Genomic DNA, 22,779 nt, shown 5'->3' with positions numbered 1-22,779 from the left:
CTTATAATCCCATCCTGAATATACAACTACTAAGAGCTCCATTTTAGACTGTAAGGCCTGAAGGGACCATCGTGATCATCTAGTCTGACCTCCTGCACATTGCAGGCCATAGAACCTCACCCACCCACTCTTCTAATAGACCCTTAACCTCTGGCTGAGTTACTGAAGTCCTGAAATCATGATTTAAAGAATACAGAGAATCCACCATTTCCACTAGTTTAAACCTGCAAGTGACCCATGTCCCATGCTGCAGCGGATGGCAAAAAACCAAAAACCAAAAACCCAGGGTCTCTGCCAGTCTGACCCAGAAGAAAATTCCTTCCAAACCCCAGATATGGTGATCAGTTAGATCCTGAGCATGTGGACAAGACCCATCAGCCAGACACCTGGGAAATAATTCTCTGTAGTAACTCAGAGGGCTCCCCATCTAGTGTCCCATCACGGCAGTTGGAAATTAGGTTTTGTAATGACCCAACCATTACAAAATCTAATTTCCCCCTACTGTTACTCACACTTTCTTGTCAACTGTTTGAAATGGGCCACTCTCATTACCGCTACAAAAGTGATTTTTCCTCCCTTGGTATCCTACTGTTAATTGAATTGTCTCGTTAGACTGACCTCCCACTTGGTAAGGCAACTCCCATTTTTTCATGTGCTGTGTATATGTACCTACTACCGTATTTTCCACTCCATGCATCTGATGAAGTGGGTTCTAGCCCACAAAAGCTTATGGCCAAATAAATGTGTTAGTCTCTAAGGTACCACAAGGACTCCTTGTTGTTTTTGCTGATACAGACTAACACGGCTACCACTCTGAAACCATTGATTTATACTGTAATTTCTAGTGCTACAGGCTGACCCCTGCAAGCCCAAGCCAATTGATCTGGGCTCTGAAATTCACTGCTACAGGTTTTTTATTGCAATGTAAACATACCTGCATGTGATCATAGCGGTTAACTAACTGAACATGAGCTTCCAGTGTAATGCTGTGGCCAGAAGAGCTAATGTGATCCTTGAATGTATAAAAAAGGAAATACCTACCAAAAGAAGGGAGGTGATGTTTTTATTTAATGGCAATAGTGAGACCACTACTAGAGTACCATGTCCAGGTCTGGTGCTCATACTTCAAAGAGGATATTGAAGAGTTGGAGAGGGTTCAGAGAAGAGCCACAAAAATGATTTGGGGATTGGAAAACCTGCCTTAAAGTGAGGTCTAGTCTATACACAAAAAATTGTACCACTTTAACTATACTGGAATAGTTAAAGTAGTACTTCCCCCTAGTGTGGACACAGTTATGTTAGTATAAAGGTGCCTTACACCTGTATAGCTAATCCTATAGGCATGCAGCATGAGTGGACAGCTGCCCAAGTATGTACCTAATGTCCCAGGCAGGATTGTACTCAGGTCAGTTAGCAACTGGCACTTCTGTAGCTACTCTTCTATTTTTGGCTCAGTCAGAGCTAACACAATATTTCCCCTTGAGCTGGAAATCACACCTGCCAGTGAAGACATACCTTAAGTGTCTTGATGTCTTTAAATAAAGATGGGATGTCTTTCTAGAACATATGCTTTAGTCAAAGCCAAGTTAGTGGGACTCAAAACATTGGTAACTGCATTAGTCTTGGTTCTTACTTTATTTAAAAATCTGTCTGTACAACTGATGACACATCAAACCACCAAAGACTGCTACTAATGTATCTAAATATTACATTTATTTTGTTATTTGTCTTGTGATTCTACAGAGTATCATTTGTTGATATAACTAGTCATAGGTGGTACATATATTGAACAAAGTCTAGATCTTGCAAAGGGGCCTTAAACCCAAGTGTTGTCTTTTTGCATTTGTATGGGTCTGCACTGGCATATGCTATTGCAAGCTCAGGGCCTAATGCATGCATTAGACATATCCATTATTCAAACATTCCATTCACTTAGACGCAGAAAAATATTGTTAGTAATTTATGAGTCTGGAATATATGGAAGACAATCCTCTTGATAAATCTTGAGATTTACTGCCTTGACCTCAAAAAAGTAATGAGTTGATTGGGGCCAAAGAACCTACATGTTAAATCATTATAAGTAATCCGTCATCTACAAATGTCATCTCTTGTACAATAGCAGCAAAAATCAATACTTTACTCACATAAATCATAGGCATTAAACATTGATAAGCTTCTTTATAAATTCCATCTCTCAGTTTATGAAATAAAGATACTAATACATTTTTTAGACTTATTATTACTTTTTTGTTAAACCAAAAAGTGGGATTCTTTCTCATGTTTAGATAAAATAGCCAAAGTTTGAGTTAGTAGATTTTTCCCCACTAGCTACCTTACTATAGTTCCCTGTTACTGCTTTAAGTTACAATATATGTAAAATTACATATTAATGACTCAGTATGTAGGTATGCATGTATGTATGTATGGATGAATTTCCTCTTGAAAGAAAGAAAGAAAGAAAGAAAGAAAGAAAGAAAGAAAGAAGATGGTAAACCTGCCTGAGACCAGGGTAGTCAGCATTTAATCCTGGAACAGTAATAGCATTTCTGTTGTTGGTTATAGCATTTCCACTGTTGATTTTCCTGTTTCCTAACATTTGTGTGGATGGGGTTACTTATAGGGTGGGTAGCAAGGTGACATTTCTCCAATGGAGTTTTTTGCTTTATGTATCTATGTATAATAAGTTTCTAGAACTAAACTCATGAGTTTTGAACAATAATTTAATCAAATATTAGAGCTGATAAAATATTCAGCAAAAGTTTTCCATTGCATAACATTTGATTTCATTATTATTATTTTTGCATTATCCAGCATGCCTTATTACAGATGAAATACTGTATTTTGAATATACACATATTAAAAATCATGCTACACTGATAAAATACTGGAGAAAACATACATTGAATAAATTTGGCAATTTCTTTGTATATTGCTTAAATTACAATAATTCAGCAATTCTTAACAATGGAGAATTCAAAATAAAAGCTTTAAAAATGTACAGCTGTTATTCCTAATACATAATTTATCTACAACTTTATGTATATTCAGACGAATCAGAGCTGATCCATACCAGTGGATAATTTCACAGCATATAAGTGAGGATGGCTTTTCCTTTAATCAGCAGATGAGTAGTGTAAATGTGCTCATTTTATGGATTTGTCAAAATATTGCTGATATTACAAAGACTAGTAAAGACATAGGCACAGTTTGACTTCTATATTTGTGGGGCAGCTCCAGTCAAGCCAACAGGGATGTGCATTCCCAAGGCTTGCAGTTTGGGGGGACAATGACCTCCCTACTCCCCCCAAAATAAACTAATGAGTAAAGATATGCAAACTATTTTTTGTAGAATTTGGAAAACTGCATTAACTCAGAGCTTATGACAATATTTAAAAAAAAAACTACCACAAGAAATCACTGTTATCTGTGAATAATATGAGCTTTGTTCTCCCTCTCTCATGTGAGAAAAACAAGGGGACATTCAATTAAATTAAGAGGTGGCAAATGTAAAACTGACAAAAGGAACTACTTTTTACTCACAATGCGTAATTAAACTGTGGGACTCACTGCCACAGTAAGTCATTGAGGGCAATAATTTAACAAGACTCAACAAGGGATTGCATATGTATATGGATAATATGGTAAAAATACCATATTGTGCTTTCCATCACTAGATAAAAGAGGTCAGTATAATTTATTCCCATTCTACAGATGGGGAAATGGAAGTATAGAGAGGTGAAGAGACTTGCCCAAGGGTACACAGAAGGCCAGTGGCAGAGAGAAGAGGAGGTCTCCTGAATACAAGACCAATGCGCTATCCACTAGGCCACAGTATCTCCCCAAATATCCAGAGTTGTTATCATTAATGGTAACAAAGATGTTGGAAGTCATATTAAACTCATGCTTCAGGGTTTAAGCCAATCTCTCACTGTTAGAGACTATGATGGGACTGAATGCATGGGGTCAGGTTATCCCACACTGCATACTAAGGGGCCTTCCTGTAAAACATGCTGCTGGCCACTGACAGAGTCCACAGATGATACTAGACTGAATCAACCTTGGGCAATACGGTATGGCAATTCCTACGATACTGTGTTTTTTTAGAATTTTCATTAGCATTACACCAGAAGGATAGCATCATTTTTCTATATCAGTTTGAAACACAATTTATAAGCCATAAATGTGGAAGTTTATTTCTGCATTCTTCCATGAATAGAATATGGATTTCTGCCAGCTCCAGGTATGCTTCCACAGCTATATTGGCAAGAAGGGGTCATCAAAAGGGGGTATGGATTGTTCAGAAAAGAGTATTTATGCTAAACAGCCACCATTCAAATGCTCTTATCCAGACACTTACTGAAGCAAAGGCTAATTCAGACAGATTCAGGAAGATTACCTGATGCTCAGCAGGCTCCTCAAAAATGCAGTCACCAGGAAGATTTTGGATAAGTACATCTGTTATGTGTGTCCCCCAATACGAATATTGGAATATAAGAATTAATGTGGATTTGGATTAATCCGCAGAAGATTTTAGTTCTATTGAAAACAGTTAGTTGAGGGAGACTTGTATGACACCCTTCCTACATATCATGCCACTCAAAGGGAAATTTCATCCATGCTGCTCATTACAGCATGCTGAAATTCCTAAGTTTAAAAATTCTTCTTAGCATAAATAAAGTTTGAAAATTCAGATGAAATAACAGGATTCTGAGATGATTTTTTTTTAGTACAGACTTTTTAAAAAAACGGTTGAAGTAACAATAGAAATTGTTTACAAAAGATATGTGAGGGGTTTCTGTATTTTGTGACAAGTATGTCACTGAAGAGAAAGCTAGGTCACAAGCAGAGGGTGGAAGCAGGCATATTGGAGACACCAGGATCCACGGAAGGGACTGAAGAAGGATGTTTGGTTTGACAACCTTGGAACTGGTAAAACAAGGTGCATAAGGTTATACCTTTTATTGGACTAACTTCTGTTGGTGAGAGACAAGCTTTCAGCTTACATTGAGCTCTTTTTTAGATCTGGAAAACCTAATCAGAGTGTCACAGCTAAATGTAAGGTGGAACAAATTGTTTAGCATAAGTAATTAATACAGATTTCAAGGGACCATTCAATCTGAAGTCGCCCATTAACACTGCTCCAGTCATAGGAGAAAAGGGGGGCGGAGTTAGCTGGAGTGGGGGGGAGAGGGTGGTTAGCGGGTTATAGATTGTTGTAATAAGCCATAAATCTAGTGTCTCCATTCAGTCCATGAGTTTTAGTGTATAGCAAAGTTATGAATTTAAGTCCCCAGGTTCGTCTTTTGAAAGTATTGTTCAGGTTTCCTTTGAGGATGAGGACTGATTGGTCAGATATAGAGTGATCACTTTGTGAAAAGTATCAGGGGGTAGCCGTGTTAGTCTGTATCTACAAAAACAACAAGGAGTCTGGTGGCACCTTAAAGACTAACAGATTTATTTGGGCATAAGCTTTCGTGAGTAAAAACCTCACTTCTTCGGATGCATGAAGTTGCATCCGAAGAAGTGAGGTTTTTACTCACGAAAGCTTATGCCCAAATAAATCTGTTAGTCTTTAAGGTGCCACCAGACTCCTTGTTGTTTTTGTGAAAAGTGTTCACCCACAGGTGATAGGATGTTTTTGTCTTTTGTCATTTTTCGGTATGAGTTCATTCAAGAGTGTACTGAGTCCAGTTTCATCTACCACCCCACGCTGGAACCCATATAAGAAATTATCTAACAACTACAACCCATACTCAATGGGGACCCCATCTTTAAAGAAATCTTTCCTGAAACCCCACTTCTGGCCTTCAAACTACCCTCCCCCCAACCATAAGTCCTGAGTTTCTAATGTGCCGGGGGGGGAGCACCCCAGCCCCCCCTCCCTCCACTCCTTTGCCCAAGGCCCCACCCCCACCTTTCCTTTTCCTGTCCCTGCTCCACCCCACCCCCTTCCCTGAGCATGCCCAGCCCTCGCTCCTCCCTCTTCCCCCGCAGCACCTCCTGCATGCCACAGAACAGCTGATCGCAGCAAGCAGGAGGCGCTGGGGGGAGATGGGGAGGCGCTAATGGGGGCTGCTGGTGGTGCTAAGCACTCACCATTTTTTCTCATGGGTGCTTCAGGGCCAGAGCACCCACAGAGTTGGTGCCTATGCCCCCAACTTTGCCAAGCTCAGCATCAGAAGCAAGCTCCCCACAGACCAGGACACACCAACTCAAAGTGGCATCAGAGCCTACTGGAACAACAGATGCAAAACCTGCAGACCTATCTCAACTGCTACAATGATCAGTACCCCCCACCACACACCTTTCAGGATCCATGAGTCCTACACATACCTATCAAATCACATGATGTACCTCATCCAGGGTACTAAATGCCCCAATAGCAACTATGTGGGTGAAACTAGACAATCACTAAAAAGCAACAGAGGGTCCTGTGGCACCTTTGAGACTAACAGACAATCACTATGCTCTTAAATGAACTCACACAGGAAAATGATAAAAGACAAAAACACCCTATCACAAAGTGATCGCTCTATATACAGGCCCCAACTTTCCAAAGTGCCTTGGGGTGCTCGACCCCCAGCTCTGCCCCAGGCTGCCGGTGGGTGCTGAGCATCCACCATTTTCCCCTGTGGGTATTCCAGCCCCGGAACACCCACAGAGTCGACACCTATGGCTCTATACCTTAACTATCAGTGCTCATCCTCAAAGGAAACCTGCACAGCGCTTTCAAAAAACAAGCCTGGGAGCTTAAATTCACAATTTTACTAGACACTAACAATCCTGGACTGGGTAGAGACACTGGATTTATGGCTTATTACAACATTCTAACAACTAACAATGCCACCCCCCAAGCTTTCTTCTCTCCCCCTCACTTCCTTTCTCTTCTATGACTGGTGGCGGTGTTAAAGGCCACTACACCCTGAATGGTCCCTTGAAATATGTGTTAACTACTTATGCTAAACAATCTGTTCCACCTTGTATTTAGCTATGACACTCTGAGTATGTTTCCTAGACATGAAGCAGAGCTCTCTGTAAGCTCATAAGCTTGTCTCTCACCAAAAGAAGTGGGTCCAATAAAAGATATTACCTCACCTACCTTGTGTCTCTAATATCCTGAGACCAACATGGCTACAACAACACTGCATACATTGGAACTAGCAAGATATACACCTAACATAACCTCAAACAGCTTGGGCTTGATTGTGCCTCAATGCTTCACTGTGCTTCTGAGGGCAATCCAAAGCTACAATATTCCCACAGAGAAACAGAATACTTTGCAGAACTCTCTGATCTACAGCAGGAGCACATATGCCCCTATTCCCTTTTAAGGTGTGCAGCATACTCATCCCCAAACACATCTCCAGGGCCAACCCTAGGTGTTTCCCTGTTTTGGCAACCCAGGGCAGAGAATATTTTTGATGCCCACCCTGCACTCCCCAGCCAGCCAAGCAAAAACAAAGAAGAGACCCAAAGCCAGTGACTGAGTGGTGTGGCACCCCCAGAAGACAGTCCCCAGGGAACTGCCCTGCTCACCCACCCCCAAGGCTGGCCCTGCACATCTCCCCAGACCTTTTAGAGCATCTTTTATGCCTGGAGGAGTAGTTAGAAAGCAATCACTGTGCTTCCCTTCCATGAGTGCAGGGTCTGCAGTTCTGTCTATCCTTACAAAGGGAGGTAAGGCTCATGGCTCCATCCCCTATTCCATGTAGTTGTGTAAAGGCCAGGCAGAACTGATGATGCCTTTGTTGGTATGGCTGTGCCCTTCCCACATCCTTTATATGGCTTGACTATTTAGGGCCCAATTCTAACACCCTTACTCAAGTTGATTAGTCTGCATATAGTCCCATTGACGTCAACTGGACTATTCACACAGTAAGGTATTACTGGACTTAAGTAAGGATACTTTCGATTTTAAGCTCTTCCAGGCAGCGATCACGTCTTCTCTGTGGTCTGAGACATCTGGCACACTTTTTGGTACAGGATAAATAAATAACAACAGCAACCCTGCCAGAGCCTCTAGATCTTGAACTACCAAACTCATTCTATTTGTGACTTAAGTCAGGTTTTGCACCTAGATCTATAGCGGTATAGGGCAAATGATGTAACCAATGTACCTCCTAGCCCTAGGCATATGTTAATTGTTAACTTCATTCTGCATCTCCATCTCAACTATCTTTATTTTAAGACCCACATTGGTGTGAAATGTAGTAACTATGATGACTGAATTTCATCCACATAGGAACTGTATATATGATGTGGCTGAAAAACTCTTTAGAAATTTTAGTCCAGGTGTTTAGGGCAGCACGGCGACACCTGGAGACATAACAGATCTTGAATGAGACTGTGCTTAGCCCCTGGAGAGAAGGAAAGACAATGATGGACGTGCAGTTGTTGCAGAGCCTCCTTCCTGATCACATACTGGAATGGTAGCCGATAGCTCATTAAGGAGACTATCTGTACCTGAAAGTGAAGATAGCTGGAGTGAAACATGGCGGGATTTGCAAGTGTTAAGAGGCTATGAAGACTGGAATAATTTAGCATGGACAGAAGAGAAAGGAGTGTCTTGATTTATAAACTCTAACTAATGAAGGTCATAAGGCCTCTGTTCAGATGCTCCTTCTTGCTCTATTCCATAAAACAAGAGCAAAAGGATGCAGAACTGAAAGGTATTAAATTTAAAACTAATAAAAAGAGATACTTGTTTATGAAGCATATAGTCAACGTGTGAAATTCGTTGCCTCTAATTTCATGAGATAAATTATTTAATAGCATATTTTAAAATACCAGATACTTGTATAAGATTCGATAACACTTACTGTAATCCTAGATAAAAACAATGATACAATGGATATGAAACTTCAATTTTCCACGTATTTTGTTATGACCAAATCAACTGCAGGATGTTGGAGATGAATTCCTCACAAACAGAGTTCCACAAATATCCTGGTGTATTATGGGGATATTCATGTTTCTTTGAAGCATCTGACATAGGCCACTGCCAGAATCAGATTACTGGATTTGATGGAACAACAGCTTATTTGTGTGTCTTTTACATTCAAAGACACACAGACTGATTCTCCTCTCTTTTACACTGGTTTTACATTGGCGGGAGTCCCCAGACTTCAAAGGACTAAGTGCTGATTTGCACTGATATGAGAAGATAATTAGGCTCCCACAGTGTTTAATGACAATCACAAGGGTTAGATTACTTCTCTATACATGCTGTGCAAGGCAAGGTGGGCGGAGCAGGGGAAGATCCTTACTCCCTCCCCCACATCCATTATGCGCTGTCATAAGGGCTAAGTAATCTCTAGTCCAAATCAATACAGTAAGTAAACTTCTATGGAGGTATCTCTGGCAGCCAGAGTGCCTAGTGCAGCTCCTTTGTCAGTTAGGGTCCAATATTACAACTGTGACTCACATTAAAGTAATATCTTACTATAGAAGTAGTTCCACTGATCTTAGCAGACATGAGGGGGGAGGGATAGCTCAGTGGTTTGAGCATTGGCCTGCTAAACACAGGGTTGTAAAGTCAATCCTTAAGGGGGCCATTTGGGGATTTAGTTCGGGATTGGTCCTGCTTTGAGCAGGGAGTTGGACTAGATGACATCCTGAGGTCCCTTCTAACCCTGATATTCTATGATCATGTATTAAGTCTTTGCCCAAGATGAGTAAGGGTGGCAGAATTGCACACTTAATACTCCAAACACATGGTCCTCAAGCCCCTAAAACTTCCTTAAGAGCACTAGTCTGGGAACGAAGAGACCTGGTTTTAAAATTCCCAGCTCTGCCAGTGCTTTGCTAGAAGATCTTAACTTCCCTGTGTCTCAGTTTCCCAATGGATATAATGATACTGACCTCCTTTGTAAAACACTTTGAGATCTATGGATAAAAAGTTCTATTTAGGGCTAGTTATTGATTTATTTGCATACCAGTTGTGTTTGATCTTTGAGTAATAAATGTCCATATTAGATGTTTTAACTGTGAACTGGAATGAACTGTAGTTTGAATTAAAATGAATTATAAAATATTTATAAAACTTAAGGTATTTATTTGCTTTATTTAGGGTCAAGTTGTATTCAGAAATGGAGAGAGAATGGGAACCATCAAATTTACACAGTTTCAAGGTAGGCTATGGATGTTTATTGCCTTTAATTTACATTATGATCATGTCTGGTACTGCAAACTTGTGTGACTCTGAGTTGTATTTGCCTCAGAGTAGCCTGAAGACATACAGCCATTTGAAAATAAATAAACTAAATAAAGGAATATGAAGTAACAAGTGCCCAGAAATAATGGACTTTTCTTTCTCTTTGAGAAAAATTGTATTGTTATACTTTTCTTGCACTAAGCATCACTGAGCACCTAATATTCATCATCAACCAGAGATTTCAAACAAGCAAGGAGCTATTGAAAAGCTGTGCTAAAGAGCAGAAATATTGAGTGTTAAATGCAGTCCTTTCTGAACAACAAGGCAGGTTTAGAACTTAGAAAGATGGAATAGTTGTTCTCACCAGTTTTTTTAGTGCAGTTTGTTGTAGCTGTGTTGGTCCTAGGATATTAGAGAGACAAGCTGGATGAGGTAATAATTTTTATTGGACCAACTTCCATCATTTGTCTCTCTCACCAACAGCAGTTGGTCCAGTAAAAGATATTATCTCACCCACCCTGTATCTCAGCTCTTTTAACTCCGTGCTGGCATTCTCTACAGGCTAACCAGTGAGATTTAGCTACAGCCCTGCACTGGGAGGACAGTTCAGGAGACAATCTCCCCCAGGGAGGCAGAACACCTGTTGGAGAGTCTCAGGGATAGATTCACAAAAGGACTTGAGCACCTTGCTGCCACTTTAGGCACCTAAATCCTAGAATCAGGCCCCACTAGGAGTCACGAAACCCCCACTTAGCTGCCCCCTAGCTCTGTAGGCACCTAAAATTGCTCAGCTTCAGCCCCTGAATTTTTGCATAAAAGCTTTTTGTCATAGATTCCAAGGCCAGAAGGGACCATGATGATCATCTAGTCTGAGTTCCTGTATAACACAGGCCATAGAACTTCCCCAAAATAATTCCTAAAGCATGTATTTTTTTTTTTTTAAATCCAAACTTGATTTAAAAATTGTCAGTTATGGAGAATCCAGCATGACCCTGGGTAAATTGTTCCAATGATTCCAAAAGTTCCCTAGACACCTACATTCCTGCCTCTGAGCATGCAAACTGCAGCCCCACGCCAGGGCTCTGGACACCAAAGCCCAAGAGCAATGCACGAACCAGGGGAACAGGGGCATTCCTCCGCCAAACTTACCTGCAGAACCCAATCCAGTAAGTGTGTTTACACCTCATCTACCAGAACAGGTCCCTATAGTTGAATTCACATAAAAAACAGCCAGAGGAGGACAACCTCCCTCCAACTTCTAGCCCAGTGGTTTGGATACTCACGTGAGATGTGGAAGCCCCCCCTCCACCTGAGGGGGAAAAGGGGTTTGAAATGAGACCTGCAACTTCTTAGGTGAGTGCCCTAAGCACTGGGCTATGCTCCCTCACTCTCTCCTATTGAAGCTGTTCCATTGTGGATAATAAATAAAACAAAGTCGTTAGAGCAAGGAGATTGGATCCTCGCTCTCCTACATGAGCACTCTAATCACCAGGCTACAGTGTCATTCTCATGCTTGCTCTCTTTCTCTCTATCCCAGTGATTCCTTCGTTATTTATCCACAGTGAAACAGCTTCACCAGGAGAGACTGAGAGAGCCACATATCAGAATATCCCTAACTCTGTGGTTAGGACATTCAACTGAGAGGTAGTAGATTCTCAGCTCAAATTCCTTCTTTTCCTCAGGTGGCAGAGGGATTTGACCAGGGTGTCTCCCAGATCCCTGAACACTGAGCAAAGAGTTATGAGGGACCTAGTCATTCTCCTGCGCCTTATCCACCCCCCAGATGCTTCTTGCTAAAACAGCACAGGTGCTTATGTAACCCACACACCTTCTGGGTGTGGTGGTCTGTCCCATCTAGTGGCACTGAGACCACTTAGAGACAGAGAGATAAAATGAGTCTTCTCTACAGCCTTAGCTAACAGTCAGTTGGCTTTTAGCTCATGTAGTAGAGGCTCATGCTTTAACTTCCGAGGTCCCTGGTTTGATGCCGCCTGCCACCGACCAGGGTCTGTCGGTGTTACACTTAACTGCAAGAAGGGATTTGCAGCTGAGAATCCAAGCAGAGTTAGATGCCTCTGTTCAGCTCAGACTTAGATGCCTGTCTCTGAGAGGAGTGGGACTTAGTACACACCTGTCAGCTTGGCATCTCCCATTGGCTTTTTTAGATGAAGCACTGTTTAGTCGCCTGGCTTTTGTGACTGCTGTTCTCCCCATTCATTGTACAGGGAGCCTAGGCACTGAACTCAGGTGATTTTCTAGGCACCTAAAAGTTATGCATGACAATGCTGGTCATCATCATATCCAAGTTCCTTTGTGAATCTAGCCCTCAGTGTACAAGCATACACGCTGCTATATGTGAGGCAATGAGTCATTGCTGTGCTAGGCTCCAGCCAATCCACAAGCCAGGAGCTGGTCTGATGACTCTCCAGGCAGGTATATACGTCTCACAGGTAAAACAGCAGCTCAGGCTGCCTAATGTCACTTCATGACTTGGACCCCTCCCCTGCCTGATAGGGGTGACCCACTCGACAGGCCTTAGCCTGCTCCTGCCTTGCTCCCACTCTAGCCTTGTTTCCAACCCTGCTCCTGCTCTAGCTTCCAGCCCTACTATTGCTTTATTGAGAGCCTGCTGTTTATTCCAGTGCTGATCTTTGGTTCTGGCTCCTGGCCAGGCTGCCACCACACTGACCACTAGACCCAACTGCCATCACTCCAGCCACCAGCTCTGATCCTCCACATCTCAGTTTCTGAACGATACCCCTTCATGGAGTGCAGCCTATTCCCCCAATGTGACTGTCCGATTCTGCTGGATCCTTTTAAGCTGAGGGCCTCCTGGGGAGAAGCATCTCAGTAGCATAGGGGCTGCAAAACTAGCCCCACCCTCACTCCCTCCTCCCTACCCCATGAGTCAAAGCTGTGTAAGGGGACTAGCTATGATCTGGCGTTATATCATCATATAGTACAGCTAGTTGCAACACTGTCTATGTATAAATAACATGTCATACTTTTGATCTGTGGTATCTAGTGCAATGAATATTCTGATATACCCAGTTTATAGTGAGGGTGAGGCTCAGGTGGGCCATGGCTGCATAAGATGATGGTTTTCTGAGGACAGTGGTGAGACGATAGCTAGCAAATCCCTTTCAAATAATGCTTAGGAAAGAAAGAGTGACATTCTCACCAAGTTTAGAAGACTATTCCAAATGTAATTCTGCTGGTCAACGTGGCAAAGTCTTGTCCTTCAAGCAGTAGGTCTATGCAATATAGGCATTAACTCTCAACTCTACCTTTGAATGGGTCTGTTACCCATAATAACCATTTGCACCTTTCATGACAGCAACCATTTTTTCAAACTGGTCATGCTATCACACTTTGGACTGACACTGTTAGCTAAACTTACCTTCCCACAAACATTTCCACCCTGTTAAAACCTGCCAACAAGGATCACCCCCCCCCCCCCCCCACCCGGGACATGACAACGTTTTTTTCCTCAACATTAATGATAAAGAAATGCTGATTTTCTTCAGGCAGCTCTTGATTTCTGGGTTGACAGCCAAGAGAAAAGAAATATAAAAGTAGTGCCAATGGGTTTTGATTAGAGTTGGTTAATCCTCAGAAGCTTGGAGGGTTCTGTATGGATTATGCTTGGAGGCAGCTGAGCCCCAACTGTATGCAGGAAAGAAGGATATGTGAAGGATCCTCTCTGTATGGAGACCTTAAGAGTATGGAGTCCGAGGAGAAGGGAAAGGATATTTCTTAAGAACTGGTTTAGAGAAGCTGGTGAAGGTCTGGCCATATTTTTTGTTTTATCTTAAGAATTCTTGGATTTTTAAAGTTAAACTTAAGCAATTACCTTCATTTTTCACCATCAATGATATTTAATATGCAAAGGTTCTGCTGTATACTCAGATGCTCTGTATTCAAATTATTTTTAGCCAGTCAGGACCCAGGAGTCAAAGGTGACCATTTTACAATTCTTGGCAAGCACTGGATTTCTGTCTCAGAGATCATTCAATTCTACATCCTTGGGTGGTCATTAACCAATTTTTTTGTAGCACAGCTCATTTAACTATAACATAGGTCCATGTAGACATGCAGTTTGTTTACTGCTTTAGGGAAAAAAAGGCTAGATTAAATCAAATGCAAATGCTATTTATTTAGCACATTTATATTTAATTCTCAATTGCTTGTGTCCCTTCCTTAGTAACTTTGCAAATGGAGTGCAGGAGTCAGTGTATAGAATTTAAATAAGGAAAAAATGTGTTATTTTAACTGAGAAGAGGCTGGCTAGCTTGCTATAAATGACCCCCAAACCATCAGCAAACAGATTTGTTTCTCTTTTTTATTATACACTCAATATTACAGTATATCAATACAAATCCACAGGATTAGATATCTTCTACTAAAGATATTAAAAAGTTGGTCAAGAAGCTCTCTGAAGGTTAATTTTAGTGCCAGTGTTTAAAAAGGGTAAATGGGTTATCCTGGATAATTATATACCTGTTAACTTGACAGATCCTGGGCAAAATAAAATTGATCCACTGAGACTCAATCATTAAAGAATTAAATTTTGTGAATATAATTAATGCCAATCACCATGACTGTGTGGAAAATTGATCTAACTGAATATTTTTTTAAAGTGGGATTACAAATTTGGTTGATAAGTTAAATTTTGATGTTATATACTTGGACTTCTGTAGGGCATTGGACTCAGTACCACAGAACATTCATATTAAAAATGAGCACCATACAAAATGAATATAGCACATATTAATGGATGAGTAGCTAGCTAACTTATAGATCACAAAACATAGTTGTTAGAGTGGAATCATCAGTTAATGAGTACACTTCTTATGAGATGCCACAGGGATTGTTTCTTGGCCTCTGCTTTTTCTTAGTGACCTGGGAGAAAATACACAGTGTTTGCAGGTGAAGTTTGTAGAAGACACAAAGACTTATATGTGATCTGGGTCACTTGATAAATGGGACTGTTGGGGGCACACTTACTGTTATAGCACCCTCTTGCATCAGTGCATGATATTGCCATTATCCTCAGCTCCCATGCCTACTGTGGGCCATCTACCAAGACACATACATGCTTAAACCCCTTCAGGGGTATCCCAAAGGTCCAACTGAAAGTTCACAAAACATCCCAACACAAGAGATCCTTCAGTTGCCCCTCTTGGGCTATTCCTCAGCCCATCCTTTGGGGTCAGTCCTTAGTCCCACCCTGGGCTCAATATTTCTTATGTTGGGCTTGCAGGCCCCTTCCTTAGGAACTAGAAGGGGAACCCACACCCTGTATTAAGCAGCTAGATGTGCAGCTTCAGACATGCTGCTGTTTCCCTAGGCTACTCCCTACTTCTGTGCCCCCTTATGCTGCTTTTCCAAAGCCTGTGCTTAGTACAACCTCCATTTGGTTCTCAGGCCTCTGGCTTCTCTTTTCTCTAATGGACTAATTCATCTTCCACCCCTCTTGGGCTCCACTGAAATGCTTTTAATAACCCTACCTCAGAGCCTCCCCCCAGGAGCCTAACCTGCTGCTGCAGCAGAGTTCTTCCTCTGTTGCTTCTGGTCTTAGCAGGTTTTCCCTCACTGCCTCCTTGCCCTAGGAACTCTGACAGCTTCCTTAGGGATCTCTCTGCTTCTTGTCAGCTTTAGTTCAGGGCTTCCCCCAGAGGAGCCTATGCTGCTCCTTGTTTGTCCTCCTACCCTATCTTTGGGCTTCCACCAGCTCCCTATATTTCTCTCTACAGGAGAGTCCTGTCTTCTCTAGACTCTTCCTAGGGAGATAGAACTCTCCTACTCCAATCTTCTCCTCTCAGGAGAGTTTCCTCATCTCATCATAAGGTCTAAGTGCCTAATGAGTCCTTAGCTAGCTCCACCCCTATTCCTTCAGGAGGTAATTAGTTATTCACCCTAGGGGGCAGAGCATGATTGGATATTTTTTCTGCTTTAAGCAGGTGATGGGAGTCACTGCATCACAGGGACACATTCAGACAATATATGTTTTAGAATAGAAAATACAAGGTAATACATCTAGGAACCAAGAATATAGACCATGCTTCCAAGATGCAGTAACTCTGAAAGGGCCTTAGGGGCCCTGGTAGATAAATAAACTGAACATAAGTTCCTAGTGCAATGTGGTGGCTAAGAGGGTTAAATGTGATCCCTGAAATATATTAATGGAAATAAGACAGAATAGAGAGGCTGTACTGTCTTTGTAAATGGCTCTACCAGAAGTTGTGGACTTAATGCAAGAATTACTGTGTGAACTTGTATGGCCTGTGTTATCAGGCTAGATGATTCTAATGGTTCCTTCTGGCCTTAAAATCTATGAAAGCATACAAGTTACAATTGAAATAGTTCAGCCTTGGGGTGACTAAGGAGGGATTACCTTGGTCAGGTCTGCGGCTGAAGTGAATGTTGAAGTCTTTTGGCCAGCTAGAGATGAAAAAAGTATTCCTGGCAACTGCTGCTATGTCGACATCAAGGAGCAGTCAAGCTTGCAAGAACACTTAGAAGTTGCAGATCACTTTGATGACACAGCAGACTGTGGGAGCAGATATCTGCTAGTCTTCTGTTCACCAGCATCATTACTGTCTTATCTGGATGAAGCCTCAGCCATTTCTTTCACGCAGCTTCCTATTTCTGCCAGGCACCAGACAAGCAAGAAAACTGCTGTGCTAAGGTAGGTTGAAAAGGAGATGTAAAGCTGAATATTATCAGAATATTGTTGAAATTGTAGACCACATCTCCTACAGGCAAGAGCAGAGAGTGCCTTTGAGGAGAATGAGCCATTAGCCATATGTGATCTCTATGAGAACAAAGAATAGAGCCACTTAAACGACTCCGTCTACCTCAGCTTGGCCCCATAGTCACGTAAATAGTACCTTAAGTTTGATGATATTGAAGGTTACTGTAAAGGTTAAGCAAGGATCAGAACAAGGCTTGTTGAAAAGTTTCCAGCATCTTGGCCTCCCACAGAAAGGCATTCATGACTTCAATCACTAAGAGTATGGCTACACTGCAATAAAACACCTGCAGCTGGCTTACGTCATCAGAATTAGCGTCTATATGTCTCCAATGCTGTGTGATCAGATTCAAGCTCATGAGGCTATAAAATTTCAGTGTAGATGTTTGGGCTCAGGCTGGAGCCTGGGCTCTGGGACCCTGAGCCAAACTTAGCTGAGATGGGCCAGTGGTGGGTGTTTTGTTGCACTGTAGACATACCCTAAAAAGCCCAAATAATCTCCCTGGGTTCAACCAGCAAAAAAGGGGAGGATCTATCTCACTGTTGATTGCATGTACATTTGAATCCTAGGACTGTGAAACTAGATTAAATAGAGTCAAGACAGGGCACCTGTTTCCTCCTGGACTGGTATTGCTGCTGTGCATCCCATAAAATTTCTACAAATCCAGTTGGTCATCTCCAGGATGTAGAATGAGAATTCCTCATAGCTGGAAACATTTACTACAGGTTTTTTGAGGAGACAGACTATTAATCAAGTGGCCCATTACATTCAACAATTCTGATAATTAAGACATTAAGATTCTATAACAGAGGAAACAAAAGATTCCATCTCACTTGCAAGGCCCTAATTCCTTTCCCCTATGGCTTTGTCTACAGTACGAACCATTTAGCGACACAGCTGTGCCTCTACAGCCATGCTGCTAAAAGGCACACGAGGTAGCTGCTGTTTGTCGGCAGGAGAGAGCTCTCCTGACGACAAAAAAATTCAACTCCTAATGAGCGGCAGCAGCTTTGTTGGCAGGAGAGCGTTCCTCCCGACAAAGCAACTGTTCACGCCAGCGCTTTTCATTGGTAAAACTTTTGTCGTTCGTGTGTGTGTGTGTTTTAACACCCCTGAACAACAAAAGTTTTGCCGATGAAGTTCCAGTGTAGACAGAGCCTATGAGTACCAGTTGATGGGGCTGTACTTGTACCACATACAGAAATCCATATGAGGATTAGACCACATGCAGGCAGCGTACACTGACAATTAAATCAGATGCTCTGATCTCATTGCCTTGACTCTTTTGGGTAGGATGTGATTATCCCCAAGACCAACTGGTTTTCTCTGAAGAAGAGGAAGTGCCTGTTCCCTCCACCCATCCCAGCTGCTGGTATCTAGAGGGGTATGGGAGTTATGGATTTCTGTCCTGCCTCCATTATTCCTGGGTTCTGAGGGTTTGGGGTGCTTTATCCCACCTCTACCATAACAGAATTGCTGAAAGAACTTGTGGTACTTCTCCCCTGACTTTCTGGCTGGTTATAGCCTGGCTGATTCCTGTTCCATTTTGTTTCCATAAGGGAGGCCTGGGCTGTTCTCAGAAGTTACCAGCAGATGGGAGAGTTTAGGATATCTGTTCAGGGACTATACAAAAAAACATTTTTAGGAGAGCTTTATTTTAAATTAGTCCCCTATTGGGCTCTAACTATGCCTGACCTTCATATTTGTACAAGGGCCACAAAAAAATGATGCCAGCTAACTTTAAATAAATGAGAAACTTTTTTTCTAGATATCCAGTATTTAATGTATAATTAATTTTTCCTTCTCATGAACATATAGAGTGTATATCAAACAAATGGTGTCTCTTTACAGTACTCTTGCTGTGCAGTTTTTTCATAAGCCTTGTCTACCCTGAGAAAAGGAGGTGTGTTTAGTAAATGTGTTAACCAACACATGGTAATTAATGTGTTTTTAAAACAGCACAAGCACCTGCGGAAGACAAAACCAGGGATGTTTAAAAATATGTTCACTCTTCATTGTCTATGTCTACCTTAGGTGGTAAGTTGTATTTAAAAACATGTTAATTAACATTTGTTTAACTAACACATTTCCTAAACACACTTCATTTTCTCAGTGCAGGCAGGTTCATATTGCTTTGTTCTTGCCCTTAGGCTCCACTTTGATCAGTGACAGGCATAGCTACTACAGTCACTAAGCTATTAGCACTTCTAAAATCAGGAATGTAAAATATTTTTGATCCTCTGAGCTGCCACTTAGCCAAGTCAATCTCCCCTGTAACTTTACCAGCAGAATTGAATCTATGGTGCAACTGCTGTTATCATTCAACAATTCTATTTCAGACTTTGGAATCATATGAGACAGGCTCTAAGGTCACTAAGAATAGGTCCATAGCTGTTTGAATATAGTGAAACCTGTAAGACATCACCCTTAATGAGCATATTCTGGTCTTAAGACAAAATCCTGCCTAGTTATATATTTGTAGTAGTCCTGTGAAGATAAATTACGGTAATTAATATTTGTGAAGCACTCAGATACCATAGTGATGAACACCATACAAAAGCATATGAGAAAATTAAAAATGGTCTTTAAAACATAGTTTGAATAGTGTGCAGTAAATAAGGCATTTAACAATGAGGATAAAATAAAATATTGAATAGCTGTTCATTAATTGAGGATCATTCATACTGTGCACTGAATGAGGTAGGATTCCTGTGGGAAAAAAATATTATGTGCATACTTGTCCATATGCACAAGAGGGCTGAAATAATGTTGTAGAGACCACCTTATTTCTGTCATGTCCCAGCTTTCAGTACTTGACATTGCAGCCTTGATGAAGTTCTTTTAATGTAGTTTTGTGTGTGTGTGACATATATGCAATTTATCAGAACTCCATTCCATTTAAACATGTAATTGGTTTGTGATTACTGGTTTAGCAATGAATTCTTCTGTATTTGTAATAATAAGGTCCTATATAGAATTAGCCCGAGTGTAATACTTTGTGTTAGAAAATTATAATCTATACCTTTTAGAAATTCCAAGTAAGTTTTATTAGTGGCAACATGTGACCTCCAACATATATCCCCTAGATTGAAATCCCTTTTGATAACACAATTTTTCCTTTCTCCATATTATCGGAGATGTTCAGTCTGGTTTGGTGGGTGTACAAAACCTCCAGTAACACCCCATCTTTCAGTTTATCATTTAGAACAGTGATTTTCAACTTATGGTTCACAGACCTCTCGGGGTCCATAGATATGTTTAAAATTTCCAAAGGAGTCCGCACCTCCATTCGAAATTTTTTACAGGTCCGCAAATGAAAAAAGGTTGAAAACCACTGATTTAGAACATTGTCCATAAGTATTCCAGGTCCTGCTTTTCTGAAATGTCAGTGCAGACCATGCTTTCCTTCCTAAATAGAGTGTAGCCACTGATTTTAATATTCATATGATGTGAATCATTCGATCATGTTTCAATAATACCAATTTTGGCAAATTTCTTTTAATACGTGACCATTATTAATTCCAATGCTTTTGTCACCTCTAGACAGCCTTTGAAATTAGCTTGACATGGGGTACACCTACAATTCCTTGAGGTAAACTGTTTACGTGTGGTTTAGGAGTAAACAGATTATTTGCTTTTGTCCACATCACAGTTAATAGCACAAAGAGATATTGGATATATTATAGATGCCCCCATCACTACCTCCCAGAAGCTATCAACTTGGTGGCTTTGTTTGCAAATCCACCAAGATTTTCTTTTAAGAAATGTACATAATTTAAACATAAGTTTACTATACACTGTCTGTATGCCGTATCTGCTAGCAACAATAGTCTTCCCTCAGTCTGTTGTTCCTGTTGTAATCTGCTTCACTGGAATTATGTATTGGTGTATTTATTGATAATTCTTCTTTATGCATACATAGACTATTGTATTCAGATATGAGCACTAAGCAGTTAAAAACCTGACAAATTGAAGGAAGTGCAGAGATGAGCACCAAAAATGCTTAGGAATCCATCAGAATTTATTTATGTAGAAAGATTAGAAGGATTAAAAATCGATAATTTGCCAAAGTTATGACCAAATTTTAACATGAGGCATTTTAAGGATATAAACCCCAACAACAGAGAGGAATTACTCAGTGGTATTAAGCAATATACAGTAAGTAGGAGGAAAGAGATGAGAGGGGTGTGTAGGGAAAGAAAAGAAAGGTATGTAGGGAGCAGGAGGGGAGCTACCTGTATGCAAAGTGGAGGAGACCTATTTAAGTGCATGTGAGAATTTTTGTAGAGGAAGAAAACATATGTGAAGGTAGGATTGTCTGGGTTGAGCAAAAATCCCTAATATAGCAAGCACAGGTATGAAAGAAATTGCTGATTTACAGCATGTAAGGCAGACTCTAAATAATAAACATTCCTAGCTACCTTTTCAAGACTCACTTTTCTTCACCCTAAATTCTAAGGTGCTAAGTTTTATAGAAACCAATTTCACCATTTTGTACTAAAACTATATACTTTACTAAAGGATTGTTTAAACACGAAGGCAAAGAAATCAAATAAAAAGTTATAGGCAATAATAAAGGAAACATGGAAAATGATTAATAGGAATTCCACAAAAGTTACTCTCCAACAAGATTGGTATGAATTCAGTTCCAAATAATTAACACAATTTATTTTCCCCAGTAATCAAATGATTTACAAGAAACATCTGAAAAGAACTTTGTCTGTGTGACTTGGAAACTTCCTGTTTTTGAGAAATAGTGGATGCACATTTTCTGTACTTTCACTCAAAATTTTTCCTATTTCAGAATTAGTTATTTTAAGGGATGCCTCCTCTTACATGGTGCCTAATGCTGCCATATTTTCACAGAACAGCCAGATACAACTCACTCCCTATTTGTCTGGTTTCTTTTTGTTGTTGTTAGGAGAGAGGCAGTGTAAAGGAAAGCACAAGGGCTGCAGAATCTCTCTACTCTGTCTCTCCCTAACCTGCTCCTTCTATGAACAGTGCCAGGGCAATTCCATACCTTTAGAATTTAGGACAGGAGCATTTGGCCTATATGTAGTAGTGTGGTATGGAAGAAACTGTCACTAGTAAAATTATGAGGGTGGGTGAAAAATGCTTATGACAAGGATATCGTTTCTCCAGTTTTATTGTCATGGAAAAATATATTTGTTTGATGTAGTTAAATATTAAGAAGATAATCGATTGTAATGATGCTAGGCTTAATTTCTTAGTTAAAAAGGAAACAAAACAGCTGAAACTCATTTAAGAAAAGAAGGGGAAAGAAGTTTTACAGAGAGATAAGAAACTTTCTAGTTCACTGGAGGGCTGTGGATTTATTTTTTGGAGATACAGCACTTTGACCCAGTAAATGTAGAGGACAGCTCAATAAAAAATGTTAGCATGTAATAGGGTTACCATATTTCAGCAAGAAAAAAAGAGGACGGGAGGAGCCCCGCCCTAGCCCCGCCCCTGCCCCTCCCACTTCCCGCCCCCCCAGAACCCCCAACCCTCCCCCCGTTCCTTGTCCCCTGACTGCCCCCTCCTGGGACCCCTGCCCCTAACTGCCCCCCCAGGACTCCACTCCCTATCTAAGCCTCCCTGCCTCTTGTCCCCTGACTGCCCCAACCCTTATCCACACCCCCACCCCCAGACAGACCCCTGGGACTCCCACGCCCCATCCAACCACTCCCCACCCCCTGACAGCCCCCCCCAGAACTCCCAACCCATCTAAACCCCTCTGCTCCCTGTCCCCTGACTGCTCCGATCCCTCTCCCCACTCCTGCCCCCTGACAGCCCCCCCCAGAACTCCCAACCCATCTAAACCCCTCTGCTCCCTGTCCCCTGACTGCTCCGATCCATCTCCCCACC

The 22,779-nt window shown here is 41.3% G+C and overlaps 1 protein-coding gene across 3 annotated transcripts in view; it reads left to right on the top strand.

The window, feature by feature from the left end:
- Positions 1 to 22,779, top strand: part of GABBR2 (gamma-aminobutyric acid type B receptor subunit 2) — an 877,787-nt gene that overhangs the window by 521,725 nt on the left and 333,283 nt on the right. For all 3 annotated transcript variants that reach the window (XM_065584143.1, XM_065584144.1, XM_065584145.1), the window contains exon 8: positions 10,070 to 10,130. In XM_065584143.1, the coding sequence (XP_065440215.1) occupies positions 10,070 to 10,130 (61 nt within the window). The remainder of the gene's footprint in view (positions 1 to 10,069; positions 10,131 to 22,779) is intronic.

The sequence above is a fragment of the Chrysemys picta genome, chromosome 2 (assembly GCF_011386835.1).
Source record: "Chrysemys picta bellii isolate R12L10 chromosome 2, ASM1138683v2, whole genome shotgun sequence".
Taxonomy (NCBI): domain Eukaryota; kingdom Metazoa; phylum Chordata; order Testudines; family Emydidae; genus Chrysemys; species Chrysemys picta.
This window is presented reverse-complemented; position numbering and strand designations above follow the sequence as displayed.